The sequence below is a fragment of the Phaseolus vulgaris genome, chromosome 5, assembly GCF_051622355.1.
Source record: "Phaseolus vulgaris cultivar YP4 chromosome 5, ASM5162235v1, whole genome shotgun sequence".
In the NCBI taxonomy this organism is placed as follows: Eukaryota; Viridiplantae; Streptophyta; class Magnoliopsida; order Fabales; family Fabaceae; genus Phaseolus; species Phaseolus vulgaris.
The window spans coordinates 27,859,736-27,883,720 of record NC_143502.1 but is presented as its reverse complement, the minus strand read 5'-3'; the positions used below and the strand labels follow the sequence as shown (position 1 = coordinate 27,883,720).

At 45.0% G+C, this 23,985-nt stretch overlaps 1 protein-coding gene across 1 annotated transcript in view; it reads left to right on the top strand.

The window, feature by feature from the left end:
* Nucleotides 1-9,630: 9,630 nt before the first annotated feature.
* LOC150027548 (uncharacterized) overlaps nucleotides 9,631-23,985 on the top strand; it is a 103,517-nt gene continuing 89,162 nt past the window's right edge. Inside the window, exon 1 of the mRNA XM_090302912.1 lies at nucleotides 9,631-9,897. Within this exon, the coding sequence (XP_090159038.1) occupies nucleotides 9,631-9,897 (267 nt within the window). The remainder of the gene's footprint in view (nucleotides 9,898-23,985) is intronic.

The following is a 23,985-nucleotide window of genomic DNA, read 5'->3' as shown; positions in this document are numbered from 1 at the left end:
AGGAAGGTCCACAGAGTTCTGGTGGACCAAGGAAGCTCGGCGGACGTGATGTTCTGGCCGACTTTCACGCAGCTGGAATTGCCCCTTGACCAGCTAAGGCCCTATGGAGGGTGCCTATATGGGTTCGCTGGTGACCAGGTGGAGGTCAGGGGGTACATTGAGCTGAGAACCACGTTTACAGATGAGGCTGGGTCGAGGACGGAGAAAATCAAGTACCTCATTGTGAACGCTCCTTCAGCATACAACATCTTGTTGGGAAGGCCCACGCTTAACAGGAAAGGCGCCATTCCGTCGACTCGGCACATGAAGGTGAAGTTGCCGTCTATGGAGGGGGTGGTGATCACGATCAAGTCTGATCAGAAAGAAGCAAAAAAGTGCTATGAGAATAGCCAGAAAAACAAGAGGTCGGTGAGTTATGTAACAACCACCCCACCTCTCGGTGTGAAGCCCAGATCGACGGTAACAGAGGAGGCCGCCGGAAGAGATGTGGAGATGGTGGACGCTGAGCTGGGGGAGAGGAATGCTGGTCTGGAGGAGGAAGAGGCGCGGAATCGCCCTGAGGAAGCGAGGGAGCAGGGAATCGCCAGGGCGGTGATCGCCAGAGAATCCAGGCCAAAACCTGTCGAGCAGTGGCTCGAAAAGGAGATCGGAGGAAAAATCTTCAAGCTGGGAAGATCTCTGGAGGTCGAGCTCCAGGACCAGATCGCCAAGGTGATTGAGCGGCATCTGGACGCGTTTGCATGGTCCGCTTCGGACATGCCCGGGATTGATCCCGACTTCTTGTGCCATCATCTGGCGATGGACAATTTGGTGAGACTAGTGCGACAAAGGAGAAGAAAGTTCAACGAGGAGAGGAGGCAGGCGATCAGGGACGAAACACAGAAACTCCTCGCTGCAGGCCACATCAGGGAAGTCCAGTACCCTGAATGGCTGGCAAATGTCGTGCTGGTGAAGAAGAGTAACGGGAAATGACGCATGTGCGTCGACTTCACCGACCTGAACAAAGCTTGCCCAAAGGATTCATATCCTTTACCAAGCATAGATGCCCTGGTCGATAGTGCTGCAGGGTGTAAGTTGCTGAGTTTCCTGGATGCCTTCTCGGGATATAATCAGATCAAGATGCATCCCATGGATGAAGAGAAGACAGCCTTCATGACGGAGAGATCGTGCTATTGCTATAAGGTGAAGCCGTTTGGGCTGAAGAAGGCGGGGGCCACATACCAGAGGCTGATGGATCGAGTACTTGCACCAATGCTGGGAAGGAACGTGCAAGCGTACGTCGATGACATGGTCGTGACCTCGCAGGAAAAGAGCAAGCACGTTGCAGACTTGGAAGAATTGTTCACGACGATCGCCAAGTTCAGGTTAAAGCTCAATCCGGAGAAATGCATTTTCGGCGTGGAGGCTGGAAAGTTTTTGGGTTTCCTCTTGACTGAAAGAGGAATAGAAGCCAACCCAGACAAGTGTGCCGCCATCTTGGCGATGAGGAGCCTAGCTACGGTGAAAGAAGTCCAGCAGCTAACAGGTCGGATGGCAGCCCTATCTCGCTTCGTGTCAGCTAGCGGAGAAAAGGGGCATCCCTATTTTCAGTGTCTGCGGCGCAATAATAAGTTCGTTTGGACGAAAGAGTGCGAGGAAGCTTTCGTCAAACTGAAGGAGTATCTGGCGAGCCCGCCGGTTCTGTGCAAACCGCTGGTGGGAATCCCTCTCAGGTTGTATTTTGCTGTAACTGAGAGGGCGGTGAGTGCGGTGCTCGCCCAGGATCAAGATCAGGCTCAGAAGCCTATTTATTTTGTGAGCAAGGTGTTGCAGGGCCCAGAAACGAGATATCAGGCCCTGGAGAAGGCTGCGCTGGCTGTGGTATTTTCGGCGAGGAGGTTGCGCCACTACTTCCATAGTTTCACAATACTGGTGATGACTGACCTACCCATCCAGAAGGTCTTGAAGAAACCTGACGTTGCGGGAAGGATGGTGAAGTGGGCAGTAGAGTTGTCAGAGTTTGATATTAAATATGAGCCCCGAGGCCCGATCAAGGGGCAAATCTTTGCAGATTTCGTGGTTGAGCTCTCATCAGAGGCGACGCGGGTTGAAGGAGACTATTTCCGTTGGGTACTTTCGGTGGATGGATCGTCGAACCAGCAGGGCAGCGGTGCTGGAGTCATATTGGAAGGACCCAACGGCGTGCTGATCGAACAATCTCTGAGGTTTGCCTTCAAAGCCAGTAACAATCAAGCAGAGTATGAGGCGCTGATCGCCGGAATTTTGCTGGCCAAGGAGATGGGAGCTAAGGTGCTGATGGCTAAGAGTGACTCGCTGCTAGTCACGGGGCAAGTAACAGGCGAGTTCCAGGCTAAAGATCCACAAATGGCGGCTTACTTGGCGTATGTGCAGGAATTGAAGAGTTCCTTTGCCTCCTTTGAAGTAGTACATGTACCCAGAGAGCAGAATGCCCGAGCTGACTTGCTTGCTAAGCTCGCCAGCTCAGGTAAGGGGGTAGGCAGAGGACGGTGATTCAAGAAACTCTGAAGACGCTAAGGGCATTTGTGGCAGATCACCTGGTTCTTCAGATAAGCAAGTCGACGGAGAAGGCAGCAAGAAGTCATAGGTCCCTGACGCAAGAAACTCTGAGATCGCCGAGAATTAGAGCATGTCGAGGAGAGAAGGTGAATGTGATGCAGGTCTGCGCTACCCATGAGCCAGACACTTGGATAACACAGTACAAGCGGTGCCTGGCAGATGGCCTTCTCCCGCTGGATCCGACTGAGGCTAGGAAGGTAAAGAAGAATTCTAGCAAGTACACCCTGATTGATGGCGATCTGTACAGGTTTGGGTTCACTCACCCGCTCCTGGAATGTATACACGGCGAGAAGTGCACGAGAATCATGGCGGAGCTCCACGAAGGTATATGCGGAAGCCACGTCGAGGGTCGAGCTCTGGCCGCGAGGACTCTACGTGCGGGATATTACTGGCCATCGATGAGAGAAGATTGCAAGAAGTATGCCCAGTGTTGCAAACAATGCCAACAGCACGCCGATTGGCATAAGGCACCTCCCGAGGAGTTGAAGTCGATCTATAGCCCTTGGCCGTTTCATACCTGGGGAATCGACATCCTGGGACCTTTCCCGCTGGCGATCAGGCAGATGAAGTACTTGGTGGTGGCGATTGAATATTTCACCAAGTGGATCGAAGCAGAACCAGTGGCCCAGATCACCGCACACAAGATCGAAGGTTTCGTGTGGAAGAATATTGTGTGCCGGTTTGGTGTGCCCAAGCGCCTGGTGTCGGACAACGGGACTCAGTTTGCAAGTCACCTGTTGAAGAAGCTTTGCAAAGGGGTGGGAATTCAACAAGTGTTCGCATCCGTCGAGCACCCTCAGACGAATGGCCAGGTGGAGTCAGCCAATCGGGTGTTGTTGAGAGGTTTGAAGAGAAGGCTTGAGAAAGCCAAGGGAAGTTGGGCTGAGGAGGTACTCCGTATAGTCTGGGCGTACCACACCACCGAGCAGTCAGGAACCCATGAGACCCCGTTCAGCTTGGTCTATGGGTGTGATGCCATGATTCCAGTGGAGATCCAGGAGAGCTCGCCGAGATTCCAGAACTTCGTAGAGGAAGACTCAAATGAAGAGAGGAGGCTAAACCTGGATCTACTGGATGAGGTCAGGGAAGAGGCGAGATTAAAGGCTGAGGCGGTGAAGAGGAGGATCGAACGAAGATACAACTCGAAGGTGATGCCAAGGCAGTTTAGAGAGGGCGATCTGGTGATGAGGAAGGCCCACCAGTACGAGATGGAGAATAAACTGTCGCCCAAGTGGACTGGACCGTTCAGAATAACCGAGGCGCTCGGGAACGGCACCTACCGCTTAGAGACGCTGGAAGGAGGGGCGATTCCTCGCACCTGGAACGCCACGCACCTGAAGTTGTACTATAGTTAAGAGCTTTGTAAGTAAAGACAAACACAAAAGTCATATTACAATGTCTCTGATGAAACAGTTTGAAGGGGGCACTCTTTTTTCCCTAAGGAGGGTTTTTAATGAGGCCACCCAATAAAAGAAGAGTTTTCGAAGTATAAGGCGTTTTCAGATTGCATGTTTGCTATTTTCCAAAAGTTTTGAAGAAAGACCTTGTCACTTGTACGTGATTTAAGGCAAGTAAAGATATATCGCATGCTCTCTAAAAAGTTTTTAAGTCCTCATCGTTTTTCGGCGATTGGAGGCACCAGTTAAAGTTTTAAAGTCCTCATCGTTTTTCGGCGATCGGAGGCACCAGATGAAAGACCTCAACGCCCTCGCGCGTTCTGAGGCGAGATAAAGACCTCCTCGCCGTCGAGCGAGTGCAGGCGAGGAAGAGTAAAAAGTCCTCCGTGTTTCTGGGGGCGAGAAGATGTAACCCCTGGGGCAATGTAGAGGCGAGTTAAAGACCTTCTCGCCGATGAGCGAGTTCAGGCGAGTTAAAGACCTTCTCGCCTACATGCGAGCTTAGGCAAGATAAAATCCTTCTCGTCTCGAACGAGTTCAGGTATGGTGCAGAGGGTGGAAGAAGTTTGGAAGGTGGCTAAGGTAGGTTCGAAGAGAACGCCTAGTCACCCGGTCTTTTGTTCTGAAGTTCAGGGAGGTAAAGAAGGATCCCAAAAGGCGTTTCTACCCCCAGACAAAGAAACAATGGCCAAAGCATGAGGCTAGAAAGAAGCTGATATCACCAAGAGTCTCTGGCGATCAGGAAGAGTTCAAACAACGGCGAGAAGGTTAAAACACCTGTTTGATGAAGCATGTCGAGTGGAGCGGTGTTTAAGCCAGTAACTGAGTTACAGTTCATTGCTTGAGGGATATTTTTACGATAAGGTTAATTGCCTTAAGATTACGAATTGTTAAGTGTTTGTTGCTTAAGGCTGAAGTGATCCGAAGCAGTTAAGTCAAAGGTCGTACCTATAGTTTTCCAAAGTCATTTCTTTGAAATTAAACAAGCAAGGAAAGTTGAAGCGAGTGAAGAAGTTATAAAAGGAAAAACGTAGACCTTTGTCATTAACAGTTAACAGTTCAGAGCATTAACAATTAACAGTTATTACAAGTTATAATACAAGGGAAAGCACGAAGGTAGCAGATGAAGAAGAGTTGATTAGTCTTCAGCAGGAACGACTTTTCCATCCACCACTTCATTGTTCAGCGACACCATGCTGAGATCCAGGTCGGGGAACATGCAAGCAAATTATTCCCGCGCAGCTTCGAATCCAGCAGCCAGAATTTGAGCAGAGTTCAGCTTGAGTTCTTCAATTTGCTTCTGAAGTTCCTCAATTCACTTCTTGAGGTCTTCAGTTTGCTCTTTCAGCTCCTTATTCTGTTGCTCCAGCTCTTCAACCTGTTTCTTGAGTTGTTCATTGGTCTCTTGAGCCTGGAGAAGGTCTTCAGTAACCTTCTTGGATTCCGCTTATGCTTGGGCCAATTCAGCAGCCACCTTTCCCTTCTCTGCGTTGGCCTCGGCGAGATCGGCTATGGCGTCGTCCCTTGCCTTTTCCACTTGCCCAAGGAATTTCTCTCGGTCAACTGACCTCTGCTCCAATTTCTGCACCTTAGCGGCGTCAGCTTTTATGAGAGCCTCCAGGTCAACCACCCTGACGCGAAGAGGCACAATCTTGCTCTCCAGTTCGACCTTCTCTTGAGCAAGTTGATGCACCTTGTGGCGAAGGTCAGTGGCCTCCTTGCGCGCCAGCTTGAGCTCGGTGTTCATTGCATCCTCCACTTGGGAGTGTTCGATTTCTGCGAGCGTCAGGTTGAAAGACAACTTCTCCACCTCGACCCTCATGGTGCTGTTTTCGGTTTTGAGGTTGAAGAAGTCGTCTTTGAGCCTCCTGGTTGAGCTCTCCACAGCTCTGGTTATGATCGCCGGGATATCTTCTGCTATGGTCTTCAGCTTAGCAGATAGAGGCTCCCACATCCTTGTGACCTCCAAAGGGAGGTTTGCTGCTTGGAGAGGCACCAGGTGAGCCTGTTGTTGGTTCTCGTCGCCACTTTCCTTAGCGGGTTCTTCAGTAGGCGCTTCTTGGCGTGGCGACGGAATCGGGGATTCGGTGATCAGAATCGGAGAGGTATGAGCAACCTCATCCCCGATTGGAGCAACTTCTGCAGCTGAGGCGTTTGAAGGGGGACCCCCTCCAGCTGACACATATGGTGTAGAGGCGCTTGGGGGGTCCTCCATGAAGTTTAGCTCTTGGGCCTCAACTGCAGGTGGCGCAGTGGCCAGTGGGACCGCTTGGATTGGTGAGGCAGAAGCCTGTGGGGGTGGCGATGATGGAGGAGGAGCAGGCGTCGATGGAGGTGTTGAGGTTGGAAGAGGGGGTGGAGCAGGCGGTGAAGAAGGTGCCACCCTCTTCCTCTTTGAGACCAAACCGTCTTCGGTGGCCTCGTCATCTTCTTCCTCTTCCTCGTGGATCACCTGAGGGGCTTTCCTTTTAGGTCTCTTGAGGACCAATTTCTTGCGTTGGGCAGGTTCCTTGGGTGGCGATCGCCCGTGGACGATGGCTGTCTCCACCACCGAGTTGGGCACCGTTTGAGAACCCGTCGCCAACCCGTGGTTTCGGGCGAGCGCCTTCAGTTCAGCGAACATGCCTTTGCCCAACATGTTATCTGCATGGAACGAAAATGCATGGGTTAACTCAAGGAAAAAATAAGTGCATAAGGTAGTACACAACAAAGCAGATGATATGTGCAGGAAAGATAAAACCAAAGTCTTGCGCATAACGCACAAGACGCCCAGAAACAGCTAAACAGAAGCAGTATTAAAACAACAGTTTTTAATGTTCTAACCTATTTGAATTTCTAGCTGGTCTTCGTAGAATTCAAAGCAGATCAAGGTGGTGGTAAGGAAAGTAATGTTGGCGTCCGCCACCCTTTTCCAGAAGAGACAGAGATCTCTGTCCAATGCTCCCATGCTGTCAGGACTTCTGGGTCTCCTGAAGCAGCTCTTGGACTCTTTCTTCCCCTTGTCCACCCAGTACAAGGGGAAGCCGTCGAGAAGGGAGGCGTCCTTGTCATTAGCGCGCACTTGAACGAATCTCCCTTTCCAGTCTTTATAGGACTGCTGGAAGATGGCAAAGATGGACCTCCCAGCGATCGCGTTCAAGCTAACCCACAGGCGGTCTCCTGGGTGCTTGGCTTCGAAGAGGAATAGGAACACGTCCACTGATGCGGGCAACCCCAGATGGTCGCACATCACTTCGAATGCTCGCACAAACGCCCAGCTGTTGGGATGGAGCTGGGCGGCGGCGATGTTGAGCTCGGTAAGGAGCTCCCTTTCGAAACGGGTGAAAGGGAACTTGAGCTTCACCTTCTTGAATAAGGTTGTGTAGACGAAGCAGAAGGGCCCGTCAGCACTCACCTTGTCATCAGCACAAATGGGCAGATCGGGGGGGCAAGGTAGCACTATCATTTTCTCATCGTGCTCCTTATGAAACGTCTGGTTAGGCTCATCCCCCTTTGTCAGCCGCAAAACTGCTCCAGCAGTGTTCACAGAAGATGTCTCCTTCAGAAGGGTCGAGTTGGCCCAAGGATACAGGGTTTTGAAGTCTGGCAAGGGAACAGGGGCTCCTCCGGCGATAGGTGGAGTCGCCTGGGCCAGGTTAGGGCGGGAAGACGCAGGCCTTTCAGCCTGCGAAGATGAAGCACCACGAACTCGTGGTGGGTCGTGTGCCTGTGAAGGGGGGTTTCGTGATGAAGGAGGAGGATTCGGGGTGATCTTTGTGCGAGTCATGGTTGCAGCTGCAAAGGAAGAAGAAAAGGAAAAATGATCAGGGGTTACAGAGGCTGACTCGATCATAGAAGGAAGGTGAAAAACGAACGAATGTAGGTTCGTTGCGACGATTGACGAAGCCCTAAGTTACGCAGAAGGAGAAATGGAAAAGCAACCCACAGCGTATGCACCAGGCAGTTACAGGATGATGCGAATCGGTTAAAATGCAAGGAAAACCAGCAGAAGAAGGAAAGTAGGTACCTTTTGATGATCAGGAAGACGATGAAGGTTGATGGTGATTCAGAATGCTGGAGAGCGCTGAGAGTTTTCCGCAGAAGAAAGTTAGAGCGTTCGTGAATGCGAGGGAAAGTGATGGAACAGTGTTGAGTGAAAACGGGTTTAAGGGTTTTTTCGAAATGGGTTTAGGAAGCGCAAACGGCAACTGAAGAGAGCCGTTGATGAAGCCACGTGTCGAGCGATGGGCGAGGGGTTTGGTGGAGCGTCAGAAAAGCAGAAGGTACAACCGTTTGGAATTCTGCGTCAGTGCCACGTAGACCGGTGTTGACGTGACTCTTTCAGTCTTTTCGCTAGACAAGTCTTCGCTTAAGACTGGGGGGCTTGTGTACCGCCCTGGTAGTCGGGAGTGATGACGTGGCATCCTGCTATAGTATAGGCGTGCTGGCAAGGCGCCAGGCTGGCAGAAGGGAAGGAAGTCGGGGGGCTCGTGAAGCCGCCAGTTATTAAGTTGGCGTGTTCCGATCTCCAGCATATCAGAATAGGCGATCACCGGGTTAAAGATGAAGTCGCCAGATGTGAACTCAGGCGACCAAGCGGTTGGAGATCGCCAGAGAAAGCACATCGCCGAAGATGAAGGAGAAGCAAATTATGAAGGCGGCCGGCGAGACCACAGGGAAGGTGTATGAGGACACCCTAGCTCGCCAATTCCAGTAGAGATCGCACTCCCAAGTTAGCTATGCACTGGGCAGTACCATGCATAAGTAACTTAGCCAAAATGAGAGTAGAAGCAGCGCCAAGTCAAGGAGGCTCCAGATGATGGCACGTGTACGACTGGATGCGAGCCATGTGTCCAGGTCTGTAACTGCCAGGAGAGAGAAAACAACCAGGTATATAAGAGTTCTCAACAAACTTTCTGAGGTACGCACGTTCAGATTATACTCTTTACGCTTGCGAGTTATAGAGCTGACTGTGAGAGAGGATTTGCACGGTTCTTGTTCTCTTAGTATTTGGTGATTCGGTCACTGACTTGGGCGTTGGAGTGCGATCGGCCGCAGCGGCGCCGCTCTGTTTCTTTACAGGTTCTTGAGGCGGATCTCGAAGAGGAACATAGGTGTGAGCGGTGCGCACGTCGATCCTTTGACGAGGCAGTTTCCAGCGTTCCGGTCAACAGGCAGGATCAGTACATAACTGAAGAAAGTATTGAATTTTGTTTAGAGTACATGTCAAAAGCAAATCCAATAGGTCTTCCAGCTAATTCATGGCACAGGCGTTCTACAAGTAAATGTTTATGTGGTGTGAATATTGTAAGCAAATCTCGATCAGAAGTCTTGCAAGCACATTTGTTTACGTCAAAGATCCTACGTCAGAACATTGGTATGTCATTTTACACGGAAAAAACCAGGGGAGGCCATAGATGATATTGAAAATGGTGACCCGCGTTCATTCACACCAATGATAATTAATAAAGATGACGATGTAGTTGATGATGTACACGCAACCCGTCAAGACCACAATGAAGGAATTTAAATATGAACATTCAACCCACTATGGTAATAAATTTAGAAATATTTTTTATAATACGCATTTAGAATTTTATGTATTTGTTTTATATATGATTTTCTTTCGATGTAGATTAACTAACTAATGTTTGTTACCTAATATTTTAACAAAGATATGGATGACAATCAGACTCCAATCCGACCTCGATCCGGACGAGGCAACAAAGGACCTACTAGATTGAAGCGTCTCTCATTAAGACGTGCTGCTGGTGAGAAGACACGTCTTGACATTGACGTCAACACTGGAGTGGCTTCTGGTCCGAATGTTGAGACGTTTAATTGCTATCTTGGAGTTTTTTCTCGTGAGAGGCTCTCCATTTTGATTAATTCAAGAGATGATGTGTCAGAGGTCGATCGGAATATGCTCTGGGAGGATGTTCAGGTAAGCTTTATATTATTATTGTTATCATATAATGCTTTTTAATATTCATTGATTAATTTTAATTTGATGATATTATTTTGCAGGAAAATTTTAAAATTCCTAATGTGGAACCTCTTTGATCAAAGATTATATTCAATATCAGACTTAAATTTCGTTAGTTTAAGTCAACACTGACGAAAAAATATATTTTTGGCAAGCTTGAAGGAGAAAATCCTTGTTTAAAGTACAAGCATATTGATGAAGAGATATGGCATCTTTTTGTTCAAAGTCGTTGTACCGACCAATCCCTAGGCGTTGACTGACCACTAGTAATGTTGGTGCCACGTAGCCGGGCCCCACGAGCAGCGTGGGACAGTATCTCGCAAAGCACGTGCGCCAAGGAGTCGAGGGTGGTCAGACATCGGTCCTGAGGATGTACCGACATGCCACCAAGCAGTGTGGAGAGATCGGACATCGGAAACCCAAATAGTAGAGTTGGGCCACGAGAGGTGGATCCCAGACCAAACACCAGTTATCAGTAAGGGAGAAGCCTAGATCACGAGGGTCCATGCGTGTAGAGTGGATGACGCGTTCAGGCATAACACGAAGGGTAGAGCCATTGGAAAGATATGACTCGTGAGGGTCGCGTTCCACGGGTGAGCTGCATGCATGGCATGTGAACAGCTAGGCCACTCCCAGAGGCGGGTGACCCTATAGATCAAGTGCACGAGGAGGCACCCAGGTGATCACCCGCCAAAGGTTGCACTCCAGTTAGGGACCCCACGCACTAGGTTATCCTAAGAGTAAGGTAACAACAGTGCTGGGCCCGCCCCATCAGAAAAAGCCCATTTCGGGTAAAGAGGAAACCCTAGTTTCAGTCTATAAATTACAAGGTAACAAACTGGACAAGGGAGAATTCTTTTGCGCCGCTAAACACACACAGTAGCAAGATTATACAGTTTCGGTGTTTCCTAGCCCTAGTACTGACTTGAGCGACGGAGTGCAAACGACCTCTACGACGCCCTTTGTCTTTGTGTTTTCAGGTGGTCATCGCAGGAAAGGCATGTGTGAACGCAAGGATTTTGGACGTGGGAGTGACGTAGGCGCACAAAGGCGTTTCGAGTCAATCGGCAGGAACATTTGGCGCCCACCGTGGGGCACGATACAAAACACTGTCCCACCAGCAAGGACCAGGAAGATCCAAGAGATGAGAAGTACGAGGCAAGGACCTGTTGCACCAAACATGGGTGAGGCCCTCACCCTGCAGCAGGTTATGGAGATGATGCGAGCCCTTCAGGAAGAGATGGTCGCGTCAAGAGAAACCAAAAATGCATCCAAGCTGAACTTGTAGCGTCGCAAGCTACGAGCGAAGAACTACACCATTCAAACGAGGAACTGCGCAGAGACCTGCAAACCCACGTGACTGAGCGTGAGGGTGCAGATCAGGAGCCTACGACACCACCCAGAGAGTTCCCAACACCGTTCTCACAAGAGATCGTGGATGCGGCGATACCAGCCACGCTCGTAGGGCCCAAGGTGACCTTCACCGGGATGGAAGACCCGGAGGCCCACCTTACGGCCTTCCATATACAGATGATGTTGGTTGGGGGCTCCGATGCGGTGCGATGCAAGCTGTTCATGAGCACTTTGGTGGGAACAACGATGGACTGGTTCATCAGCCTCTCTGATGGCCATGTGACGTCGTTCCCGCAACTCACAAAGCTGTTCAGGGCGCAATACATCGCAAATCGAGCCCCCCGTCAATCTCCTATGACCTCTTTAATGTGAGACAATATCAAGGAGAGTCTTTGAAGGAGTTCCTCCACCGTTTTGGAGCGCAAGTGGTGAGGTTGAACCTCACAGACGAAAAAATGATGGTACACGCGATTTGGAAGGGCATCATGCCGGGACCCTTCAGCGAGTCACTCATCCGAAACCACCCCAAGACCTTCGCCGAGATAATGCGTCACACGGTGGCACATATTGCGGCGGAGGAAAAAAGTTAGTGAAAAGCGCACATGCGTGGTCCCCACGCGGCCGTGTGCGACAGGTTGTCCTCAAACCCTAAGGGTGCACGAGGCAACGACAGAGATGAAGACCCCCGTGAAGCAGCAACCCTATCGGCCAAGAAAGCCAAATGCAAGGGGGCGCGAGAGGGATAACGTGCCACCAAGGCACAACTTCATGGTAGAATTGAAGGACCTAATCTCTATCCGAAATGTAGCTGAGAGGTTGAAGGTACCTCCTAAGACCGAAAAGAGGCTCGGGCCCAACAAGAACACTTGGTACGAGTTCCACCAAGCATTCGGCCATCCCATACGCAATTGCTTAGCGTTGGGACACTAGCTATACGAGTTGGTGAAGAACTGTTTCCTAAGGGATTATTTACAAGAAAAACAGGGGACCGAGGACACGACGGCGACAGGGGGTGGCCCGGGGCACGAAGTCCCCATACACGGTGAGGTCTACACCATCGCAGGAGGGTTCTCGGGAGGAGGTTGTACCGCCTCTCAGCGAAGGAGATATGCGCGAACAAGGATGTCGGTGGAAGCACAAAGGACCAACGATGCCTTCGACGTTGACCTGGTCTTTACCAAGGCCGACCTGGAGGACGTTGATCCTTATGACAAAGATCCAGTGGTAATCTTAGTGGTAACCGCAGGAAGGAAGGTGCACTGTGTGCTGGTAGATCAGGGAAGCTCGGCAGACGTAATGTTCTGGACGACTTTCAACAAATTGCAACTATCCCCCGACATGCTAAGGCCCTATGGCGGTTCTCTCTACGGTTTCGCAGGAGACCAGGTAGAGGTGCGGGGATACTTGGAGTTGAGGACCACCTTCCCAGATGGCACCACGTCACGAACAGATAGCATCAGGTACCTTGTCGTCAATGCCTTCTCTGCTTATAATATGTTGTTGGGTAGACCAACGCTGAATAGGTTAGGGGTGGTACCATCAACAAGGCACATGAAGATGAAGCTACCAGACCTGACAGGAAAGGTGATTACCATCAAATCAGATCAGAACGAGGCCAAGAAATGCTACGAGAATAGCCTCAAAATAAGGCGAGGGGTATCTATGGTCACCAACGGACCACCGTACACTGAAGGGGTCCCTCCACCCAGGGTCAGTCACGCCAAACCTGACAGGACCATAGTAGGAATCACCCGCAGGACCAAATCTGATCCGTTTGGCAACCTCGGGAAAGGAGAGATTGGAGAGAAAGACTCCAACCTTAGCAACATTCCCAGCCAAACGACGCAAACCTCGGTTGAGAAGACCGTAGAGTCCAGAACCGGGGTACCTAGTGATGATCGACTAGGGATCGGTCCGACCCTCGAACAGAAACAGGATCAGTTTCAAGGCCTTACACACAGGGGAAGCAGAGTATGCCAAGGGTCTGGAGAGAAACCCCAGGTACCAAGGGAGGCAGCCCCGCTAGTTTCACGTCCGGTCCCTCCCGTGTGGACCGATTCTCCCAGAACAATAGAGACCCTCGAGACGAAGCGTGCAGGCTTAAGGCGTTGAAGCAGGGCTCGGTTCCTTGCACATGGAATATAGCTGACTTCAAGTTTTACTTCAGTTAAGAAGGAATATTGTACATGGTATTAGGGGACGCTCTTTTTCCCTTACAATGGTTTTTTAATGAGGTCACCAGATAAGTTGCGATTGAAATATTTTCTCGAGTTATGTACAATTCAGTTTAGAACTTGTTTTCCTTGCGTTAGAAGCCTCGCGAGCAGAAAGGTAGGTTCGTAGAGAACACCTCCCCTCTCGAGTGAAAGCGCCAAGGTTGAAAGAAATAGTTCGCCAGATACTAGACCTATATATAGGTCTAGAATACAAGTATGAACTCAATTCTAAAAAGAAAATGCACAAAGGATCAACATCAATTCAGAAAATTATATGACACCAAAGCAAGAAACAATCAAAACAATAAAAGTACTACTAGAAGTAATGACATATATGGAATAACATGACTAAGACAAAACTTGACATGATTCAAAAATTAAAAGACACATCACAAATTGTAACAAGTGAAAGGAAGCTTAAGGTAAACTCTAGGAAGGATAATGCCATTCCAAAAGAGCAACCATACTCATAAGAATTATGAGTGCCATAAACCTTTCCACAAACACTTGGAGCAAAAGAAAAACAGCAAGAATACTCAATTAAAATTCTAAAACAGAAACTTAAATTGCAAGAAATTAAAAAGAGCTCTTGAAATAAAGTGCACACAACTCAACAATTAAACAAGAAGAACCTAAGACTCATGATACCACATGATGTGATTCCAATAGCCACATAGAACAAGATTCTTGACACTTTGAGGAATCACCTTGAGCTGGAAAATATAGAGGCACTTTCTTAGAAGTTGGATCATGGTTCTAAAATCAAGAACTCACCAATAACAAGTACCAAATCCCAAACTCATTTGGATGAACCAAATATTGTCAAATTGAATCAACAAAGGAGAAGGAAAAGAAGAAACCGAACAGAATTGAACTTAAAAACAAAAGTACCGAACAGAATTAAGAAGCAAACAGAAAATAGGTGCTGGAAATTTAAAGGAACCGAAACAAAACAACTCAAAAACTCAAAGCTACATGAACAAATTGAAGAAGAAGAAAGGAAGGAGAAGAGAATGCTCATGAAGATGGAGGAATGGTTGGATGATCACGCCACTAGAAGAATGGATGCTCCTAGATGAGTGTGGAAGCCGCCACTTGAGGAAACCATGGTCCTTCAAGATAAGACTAGAGAAGAAGCTCAAAGCTCTCCAATTGCTCACTCCAATTTTGAGTATAGTTTCTTTAGATAAAATTCAAATCTGAATTTTACAAAGGAAGCACCTCTATTTATAGCCTAAGGTGCTGAAAAATAGGTGGGAAATTTCAAATAAACTCATTTGAAATTCCCACCAAAAACAAGTCACATGGGAGGTGTGACCTTTTTCTACTATGACACCTCCCAAAAACTACACCTACACCACTCTCCTAAGTCACATGAACAATGTGACTTTATTTTACATTTTCACACACCTTTATTTAATAACCAAACCTCCTAAAACTATACAAGAGTATTTCAAAGCTTGGCCTTGCCCCTCGTGGGATGGACTTGGGCTCTTTGGGCTTTGGCCTTCTTGGGCTTGGGCTTGGGCTTTGGGCTTGGGCCTCATCTTTATTTTATTTCTTCTTTTAATTTTGAGAAGACTAGAAGGAAGAACTTCAAATGTGAGGGTGGATGTCCTCTTCCTCCATTAATAAAAGCCTCCTTTATTTGATTTTCATCAATGCGTGATGGACATCAAGAACAAGAAGAGGTAGAGGCCGAAGATTAAGATCAAGAAGAGGTAGAGGCCGAAGTTGAAGAGGCTCAAGAAGACATTAGCTTACCTCAAAGGCTTACAAGGAGCAAGTTTAAAGAATTAGGCAGTAGTGGAAGAATGTTTTCTCTTTTTATAGTGTCTTTTGTAGAATGTTTAAATATATAGTGTTTAGGAAGGTGCTTGGAGGGAAATATTAGATACCTCTTTTGTAAAGTATCTTTAGGCTTTAGTTTAGAATTTTCTAGAAGGTGACTCTTCATGACTCACTATAGGCGTTAGGAGTGAGTGAAAGGGGATCTTTGGTTAGCTTGTAGTACAAGCTTTGTAGCCTTATGACCGGCCCTTGCTTCTATAAAAGGAGGGCTTAGGTCCTTCAAATAATAGAATTGATTTTTGAAGTAATGAAACTCTCCCAAATTGGTGATTGAGTGTAGTGAGAACTTGCTTTCTCCTCTTCCTAGTCTCATCTTGAGTGCCTTGGTTCCTCAAGTGGTGGCAATTCACACTTATCTTGGAGCATTCACACTTCAAGTGGCGTGTTCATCAACCAAGTTCTTCAACCACATAAGTCTTCTCTCTTTTCCATCTATTTCTTCCATTTCCGTGCTCACATGAACTCTTAAACATGTCTTAGGTTCCTTTCTTGCATTTCTATTCGGTGCTTTTGCTTTATTTCATGTTTTGTTCGGTTCATCTTCTTCTTTGCTGAGTTTAATCAGTTCATCTTCCTTCTTCCTTGTTTTTTTTCGGTGCATTTCAATTGTGAAGCATTTTAATCGGTTCATTTGCATTCTTAAGCATTCCAATCGGTTCAATTAGCAAGAAATGAACTTCCATATGAGTTTTGGCTTGGTTACTTAAGTTTTGGTGAGTTCTTGAATGATAGAACATTGATCCAATTCTATAAAAGTGCCTAATCATATTCCAGCCCAAGTTGATTCCATAAAATATCAAAGAATCATCTATATCTTGCTATTGGAATCATATCATGTGGTATCATGAGTTTAGGTTTCTTCTTGTTTGTGTTTTGAGTTGTTTGTAGGCTCTTTAATTCAAGAACTTTCAATTCTTGTTGTTTCCTTTCTGTTTTAGGTTATTTTTGAGTTTTCTTGCTGTTTTCCTTTTGCTATTACATTTTGTTTGTGTCATTTTAATTTTTGAATCCTTATAAGTTTTGTCATAGTCATGTTTTTCTAAGAATGTTATCAATTCTTTGTAGTCCTTTTGTTGTCATTTTTGTTTCTTGATTTTGTGTAATGCAGTTTTCTGAGTTTGTTTCTTGTTCCTTTGATGCATTTTCTTTTTAGTTTTGAGTTCATACTTGTATTTTAGATCTATACAAGTTCTTATACATCTTTTCTATTATGTCTTTGCTAGTTCTTAATTCTGTTTTTCATTCCTATTAGGATTCCTCTGTTTTCCAGAACATGTGATAACTGTTTCACCTTATTGCAATTGATTTACTTACTGGAAATTTCTGACATTCCGGATTTGTGTTCGTCAAAGTGTTATAAAAAAGTAGAAAAAAGAAGTACTTCAAAATTCAAAGTACAAAAAAAATGATAAATAAAATGCAAACAGTGTGTAATTTTGCCAAAAAAAATACAGTAATCTGGTAGTGATTTTTAGAAAATTTATCACAATTAATTGGCTTACTGTTTTTGAGTAATTCCAGTGCCATTGTTGAGCTAATATCTTAAATTTTCTGTGGTTACAATTTCATTATCCAGTTCGCTTTATATCATTCCAGATAAATCGGTAAACATCAAGCACAGTTTGCACAAAAATATTTTCCAGTAGTTCTGTTTTTGTTTTCTTCATCTACTCTAGTGCTTTTCTTTAGGTCTCTTTTGTGTGCCTTCTTTTTCATTGAGTACCTTATTTTCTTGCTTGTCTTTTATTCTCTAATCTTTGAGTTTGTCTTACATCTTGTATTCCTTTTGTTATAGCCTTTTATTGTTTATACCTTTTCTTGTTTGTCCTTCATTGATTCTTTGGTTTTGGTGGTGATTAGCTTTGAGATTGTGTGTTTTTCTTTGACATCTTTCATTTGAGGTTACTAAAGGCCTTAAGATCAGATTGGTAAAGGGGAGTATTCTTTCTTTGGAGTGCTTTGAGTGACACTTCACTTCGGCATTTTTGTTCTAATTGTTGCTAACTTTGTTTTCTTAACATTGTTTGTTCTTGTGTTTGCTGTTTTCTTTTCTAATGGCTACATATTCAAGTGAGGAATCTTCAAAGCCACGCTCTACTCATAGAGCTTATGTTCTTAATGAATTGAAAGAAACAAGGAAGGCTCTTGCTCAAAAGGATGAAGAATTGCAAAGATTAGAAGCACGGTTGGCTAAGATTGAATTGTAACAAGAAGGAGTTGTCCATTCTTTGCATGAGAGGCAACCTTCTCCTAGAAATTCTTCAAAAGGTTCTGCATCTGCTCACAGTTCTAGGGATGATCATAGACGAAGGAGGCATCATCCTCATTCCAATGAAAGAAACCATCACAGTGACCAAAGACCTCATCAAGAGTCCAAGTCTCAAGTTCCTTTTGTCAAAATTCCTAGTTTTAATGGGGATAGTGATCCAAATGTATACCTAGATTGGGAGGCTAAATGTGAACAAATTTAGAGGACCAGAAGGTGAAGATAGCTACCCTAGAATTTGTTGATTATGCCATGAAATGGTGGCATAGCTATGGAACGGACATTTGCTACAACAAGAGACCTCCCGTGGTCTCTTGGAACAATTTGGTTGAGTGTATGCGCTTTAGGTTTGTACCACCACACTTTAGGAAAGACCTCATGTTGAAGCTCCAACAGTTTCAACAAGGCACACTAAGTGTGGATGCATATTTCAAAGAATTGGAAACGCTTTTGCTTAAGGTTGATTTGAGAAAGAGTGAGGAAGCCTTGATAGCTAGGTTTGTAAGTGGTCTAAGGAGGGATATTCAAGATGTTGTTGAGCTTCAAGAGTATTCATCTTTAGGATCTTTGGTTCATCTTGCAATGAAGGTTGAGGGCCAAATTGCTAAAAGAAATGCTTTTAAAAATTCTCCCAATGATGGTTACTACAACAACTCTTGGAAAAATAGAAAATCTTTTTCCAAAACTCCTTCTAAAGAGTCTTCTTTCAAACCTAAGGAATCTAGGCCTTCGACTTCCACCCCTAAATCTCCAATTAAATTGTCTAGTAAGAAATGCTTTAAGTGTATGGGTTATGGTCACATTGCGGCTAATTGTCCTTCTAAGAGGAATATGTTTGTGCATAATGGCATTATAATTAGTGAGCATGATTCGGATTCACCTAAGCATTCTTCACATTCTAGATCATCTAGTGAGCATGAAAGTGAGAGTCCACTTGAAGGAGATTTGTTGGTTGTGAGAAGACTTCTTGGACAAGTTTTACAACCTTTTGATGAAAGTCAAAGGGAAAATATTTTTCATATAAGATGTCTTATTCAAAACAACATTTGTTCTTTAATAGTGGATGGTGGTAGTTGTGCTAATGTGGCTAGTACAAGAGTAGTAGATAAGCTTGGATTGCCTACTATCTCTCATACAAAGCCCTACAAATTGCAATGGCTTAGTGAAGTAGGCGAAATCATTGTGAATAAGCAAGTCCTCATTAATTTCTCTATTGGAAAATACAAGGATGAGGTTTTATGTGATGTTGTACCCATGGAAGCAACACATGTTCTTTTAGGAAGGCCTTGGCAATATGATAGAAAAGTTTTTCATGATGGCTTTACCAATAACTCTTTTGATTTCCATGGTCACAAGGTCATTTTGAAATCTCTCTCTCCAAGAGAAGTCCATGAGGACCAAATTCTTATGAAGAAAAAGAGGGAGAGTGAAAAAGAAAAGAGTTCTAAGCCTACGCTTCTTGTTTCTAAGCATGAGGTCCAAAGGGATATAGTGGCTCACAATCCTATCTTCTTAGCTATTCCTAGACCTCTTATGTTAGAACCACTTGTAGATAGTCCTCATTGTTTGGATAATTTGGTAAAGGAGTTTCATGATGTGTTTCAAGATCCTCTAAAAGGACTTCCACCTTTGATAGGGATTGAGCACCAAATTGATTTAATTCCGAGATCTTCTTTACCCAATCGTCCGGCTTATAGGACAAATCCAAGTGAGACTAGGGAAATTCGCCAACAAATTGAGGATTTAATTGTTAAAGGTTGGGTTCAAGATAGCATGAGCCCTTGTGCTATGCCTATTATCCTTGTCCCTAAGAAAGATGGCACATGGAGGATGTGTTCGGATTGTAGGGCTATAAATAACATTACAATTAAGTATAGGCATCCCATACCTACGCTTGATGATTTGTTGGATGAATTGCATGGTTCCAAAATTTTTACAAAGATTGATCTTAAAAGCGGCTACAATCAAATCCGTATAAAACCGGGTGATGAATGGAAGACGGCCTTTAAGACCAACTTTGGTTTGTATGAGTGGTTGGTTATGCCATTTGGCTTAACTAATGCTCCAAGTACTTTCATGCGCCTCATGCATCATGTTTTAAGACCATTCATTGGCAAGTTTGTTGTTGTTTATTTTGATGATATCCTCATTTATAGCTTGTCTTTGTGTGACCAAAGGATGCATGTTAGACAAGTCTTGGAAACCCTTAGGAAAGAACATTTGTATGCTAACCTTGTTAAATGTATGTTTGCACTTGATCATATAGAATTCCTAGGGTTTGTTGTGAGTAAACAAGGGGTGCATGTAGATCAATCTAAGGTAGTGGCCATTCAAAATTGGCCAACACCTACCAATGTGAATGATGTCCGAAGTTTCCATGGTCTTGCTTCTTTTTATAGAAGATTTGTACCCAACTTCGGTACCATAGCTGCAGCTCTCAATGATATAGTAAAAAAGGATGTGGTTTTTAAGTGGGGAGAAGCACAACAAAAAGCTTTTGATGTTTTATAAGAAAAATTGACTAATGCCCCCATCTTAGCCCTTCCTAATTTTGCTAAAACATTTGAGATTGAATGTGATGCTTCAAGTATAGGCATTGGGGTTGTTCTCCTTCAAGAGGGCCACCCCATAGCTTATTTTAGTGAAAAATTGAAAGGAAGTCATCTCAACTATTCCACTTATGATAAGGAATTGTATGCACTTGTTAGAGCTTTGTTCACTTGGCAACATTATCTTTTTCCTAAAGAGTTTGTGATTCATAGTGATCATGAATCTCTTAAATATTTGAAAAGCCAAAACAAACTTAACAAGAGGCATGCTAAGTGGGTGGAATTCCTTGAGCAATTTCCTTATGTGATCAAGCATAAGCAAGGCAAAAATAATGTTGTGGCCGATGCACTTTCTAGACGCTATGTGTACCGTCCCATCCCCGGGCGTTGACCAAAGTCAAAGTCAACGTCGGGGCCAAGGTGAACATATGGTGGGACCACACGAAGGGCCCCAGAGAAAGGAAGTCAACAGAGTGACTACATAAGGCGTCGCCAAGGAAGGGCGTCGCCTGAACAAGGCGTCGCCAAGCAAGCCACCAGCAGTGTTACTCCCCGATACCCATGGGTAGGAAAGACCATGGAAGGAGTGACACCACGAGGCTTCGGGCCCGCCTAGCTCAGAAACGGTAATAAAGTGAAGAGAAAGGTGGCTTCAAGGCCATGGTACTAGCGCCAGTAGGGAGCAACCCGACTCGTGAAGCCCACGCCACCTCAGGGTGCTACCTGGGATAGATACGACCCAAGAGAGGGTCATGCCCAGGGACGAACCAGGGGCGTGGTGCGAGAGGAAGGTAGATACACTCCCAGGGTAAGTGACTGAAACCTGGGGAGTATGAGTTGGCACCCAGAATGTCACCCCCTGCGCCAGAGGCACTTCGAGAAAAAGGGAACTCGCGCGACGAAATGTCCCTAAGAGTGGGATACGGCGCCACGGGTCCCTCCACGCGTGATAGTAATCAAGTCAGAGAAAGATCGTAAGTCAACGAGAAGTTAACAGAGAAAGTAAATGAGGAAACGTTAAATGTTTCCTCATCAGGTATGTTTTTCAGTTAACGCTTTAAATGCTTTAAAGCGCTTTAAATGCCCGCATTAAAGGTTTTAAGGAAACGTGTTAAATGCGCCTTAAAGCGCCTTAAATACGCTTTAAGATGTGTTTAATGCAGGGTGGCGTTAAAAGGGTTTTTGAGCGTTCGAAGCAGGGATCGGACTTTTGGCAAATTTTCCCCAGAATACACTCTAGTTGCTTGCTCGAGCCTTAAGGTTACGCACAAGGGACTAGAGAAGGATCGTTTTCCAGAACCAGAAACAACACACAATACACAGTTCATTTTACCACCTTCAGAGTGCCATCCACGGTGCTCCGATACGGAGGTGTAGAGTTTTGGTGTTTCTTGTTAGCTGACTTGAGCGTCGGAGTGCAAACGGCCGCTAGGGCGCCCATTTGTCCACTTCTTTGCAGGTGCTCATAGATTACCAGAAGGAAGGTGTCCCTAGCTGACGGACCAGGTCGCGCACAAAGACACACCCAGGTCTCAATTTCTTGGCTTTGATCACTTTAAGGAACTTTATCATGATGACTTTGATTTTTATATTATCTATCAAGAGTGTATCAAAGGTGGACACAAAGATTTTTTTATACAAGATGGCTTTCTTTTTAAAGGAAAATGTCTTTGTGTTCCCCAAAGCTCCGTTAGATTATCTCTTGTTAGAGAAGCACATGAAGGAGGATTAATGGGTCATTTTGGGGTTGCAAAAACTTTGGATGTGTTACATGAACATTTCTTTTGGCCTCATATTGATAAACATGTTCATAGTTTGTGTGAAAATGCATAGCTTGCCGAAAAGCTAAATCTAGATTGCATCCCCATGGTTTATATACTCCTCTTCCTATCCCTTCATGCCTTGGGTTGACATTTCTATGGATTTCATCTTAGGATTACCCAAGACATCTAAGGGAAAGGATTCCATTTTTGTGGTAGTGGATCGTTTTTCAAAGATGGCTCACTTTATTCCTTGCCACAAAGTGGATGATGCATGTCATATTGCAAACCTCTTCTTTCAAGAAGTGGTTCGTTTACATGGTATTCCTAGAACTATTGTGTCCGATAGAGATTCCAAGTTCTTGAGTCACTTTTGGAAGACCTTGTAGGGTAAGCTTGGTACTAAACTTTTATTTTCTACCACTTGTCACCCACAAACCGATGGTCAAACCGAAGTGGTAAATAGAACTTTGGGACAAATGTTTTGATGCTTTATTTCCGGGAATCCTAGAGTTTGGGAGAATTTACTACCACATGCTGAATTTTCTTATAATCGTGTAGTAAATTCTTCCACCTCACATTATCCTTTTGAGGTTGTTTATGGGTTTAATTCCTTAACACCTCTTGATCTTCTTCCTATTCCCATACTTGATGATGTCTTGTGCAAAGATGGGGATGAAAAGGCTTCTTTTGTGAAAAATTTGCATAAAGACATCAAGTTGAGAATTGAGAAGAAGGTTGGCAAGTATGCTGAAATTGCCAACAAAAGGAGAAAAGCATTGTTATTTGATGAATGTGATTGGGTTTGGCTTCATTTGAGGAAATATCGTTTTTCTACTCAAAGGAAGTCCAAACTAATGCCTTGTGGTGATGGACCTTTCCAAGTCCTAAAGAGGATTAATGATAATGCTTATGAGTTAGATATGCCTGATACATACCTTGGTAGTCATACATTTAATATCAATGATCTAACTCCTTTTTCTGTAGGTCTCCAGAATTCGTTGTCAAATTCTCTCCAACTCGGGGAGTATGATGGAGATCAAGAACAAGAAGAGGTAGAGGCCAAAGATCAAGATCAAGAAGAGGTAGAGGCCGAAGTTGAAGAGGCTCAAGAAGACATTAGCTTACCTCAAAGGCTTACAAGGAGCAAGTTTAAAGAATTAGGGAGTAGTGGAAGAATGTTTTCTCTTTTTATAATGTCTTTTGTAGAATGTTTAAATATATAGTGTTTAGGAAGGTTCTTAGAGGGAAATATTAGATACCTCTTTTGTAAAGCATCTTTAGGCTTTAGTTTAGAATTTTCTAGAAGGTGACTCTTCATGACTCACTATAGGCGTTAGGAGTGAGTGAATTTTTCAGGGTCTCTCAATGCAAATCAGCAAAGGAAATGTGGGACACCTTGGAGGTAACTCATGAAGGTACCAATGAGGTGAAAAGAGCTAGAAAGCATACTCTAATCCAAGAGTATGAAATGTCCAGAATACTCAAGGGTGAGACTATTGTTGAAGTTCAAAAGAGGTTCACTCACATCATCAACCACCTCATGAGCCTTGAGAAAACCTTTGAAAAAGAAGAGCTAAACATCAAGATCCTCAAATGTCTTGATAGATCTTGGCAACCTAAGGTAATTGATATATCTGAATCAAAAGATCTAACATCATTGAGTATGGCTTATTTGTTTGGCAAGCTTAGGGAACATGAGTTGGAGATGAATAGACTCAATGTTCAAGAAAGTGAAGACAAGCATGTAAGGAGTATTGCTTTAAAAGCTGTCAAGCACAAAAGCAAGCAAGAATCCAGTGACGAAAGTGATGAAGAGAACCTTAGTTTGCTATCTAGAAAGTTTAGCAAATTCTTGAAAAGGAACCGCAACAAAGACATCAACAAAGAAAGGTATGGAAACAAAACATCCAATGATTTTAATTCCAATAACTATATTTGTTTTGGTTGTGGTGAGCAAGGGCACATAAAGGCAGATTACCCAAATAAAGAAAGCAAGGAGAAGAAGTCAAGCTACAAAGAAAAGAAGGGAAAGTCAAAAAGGTCCTACA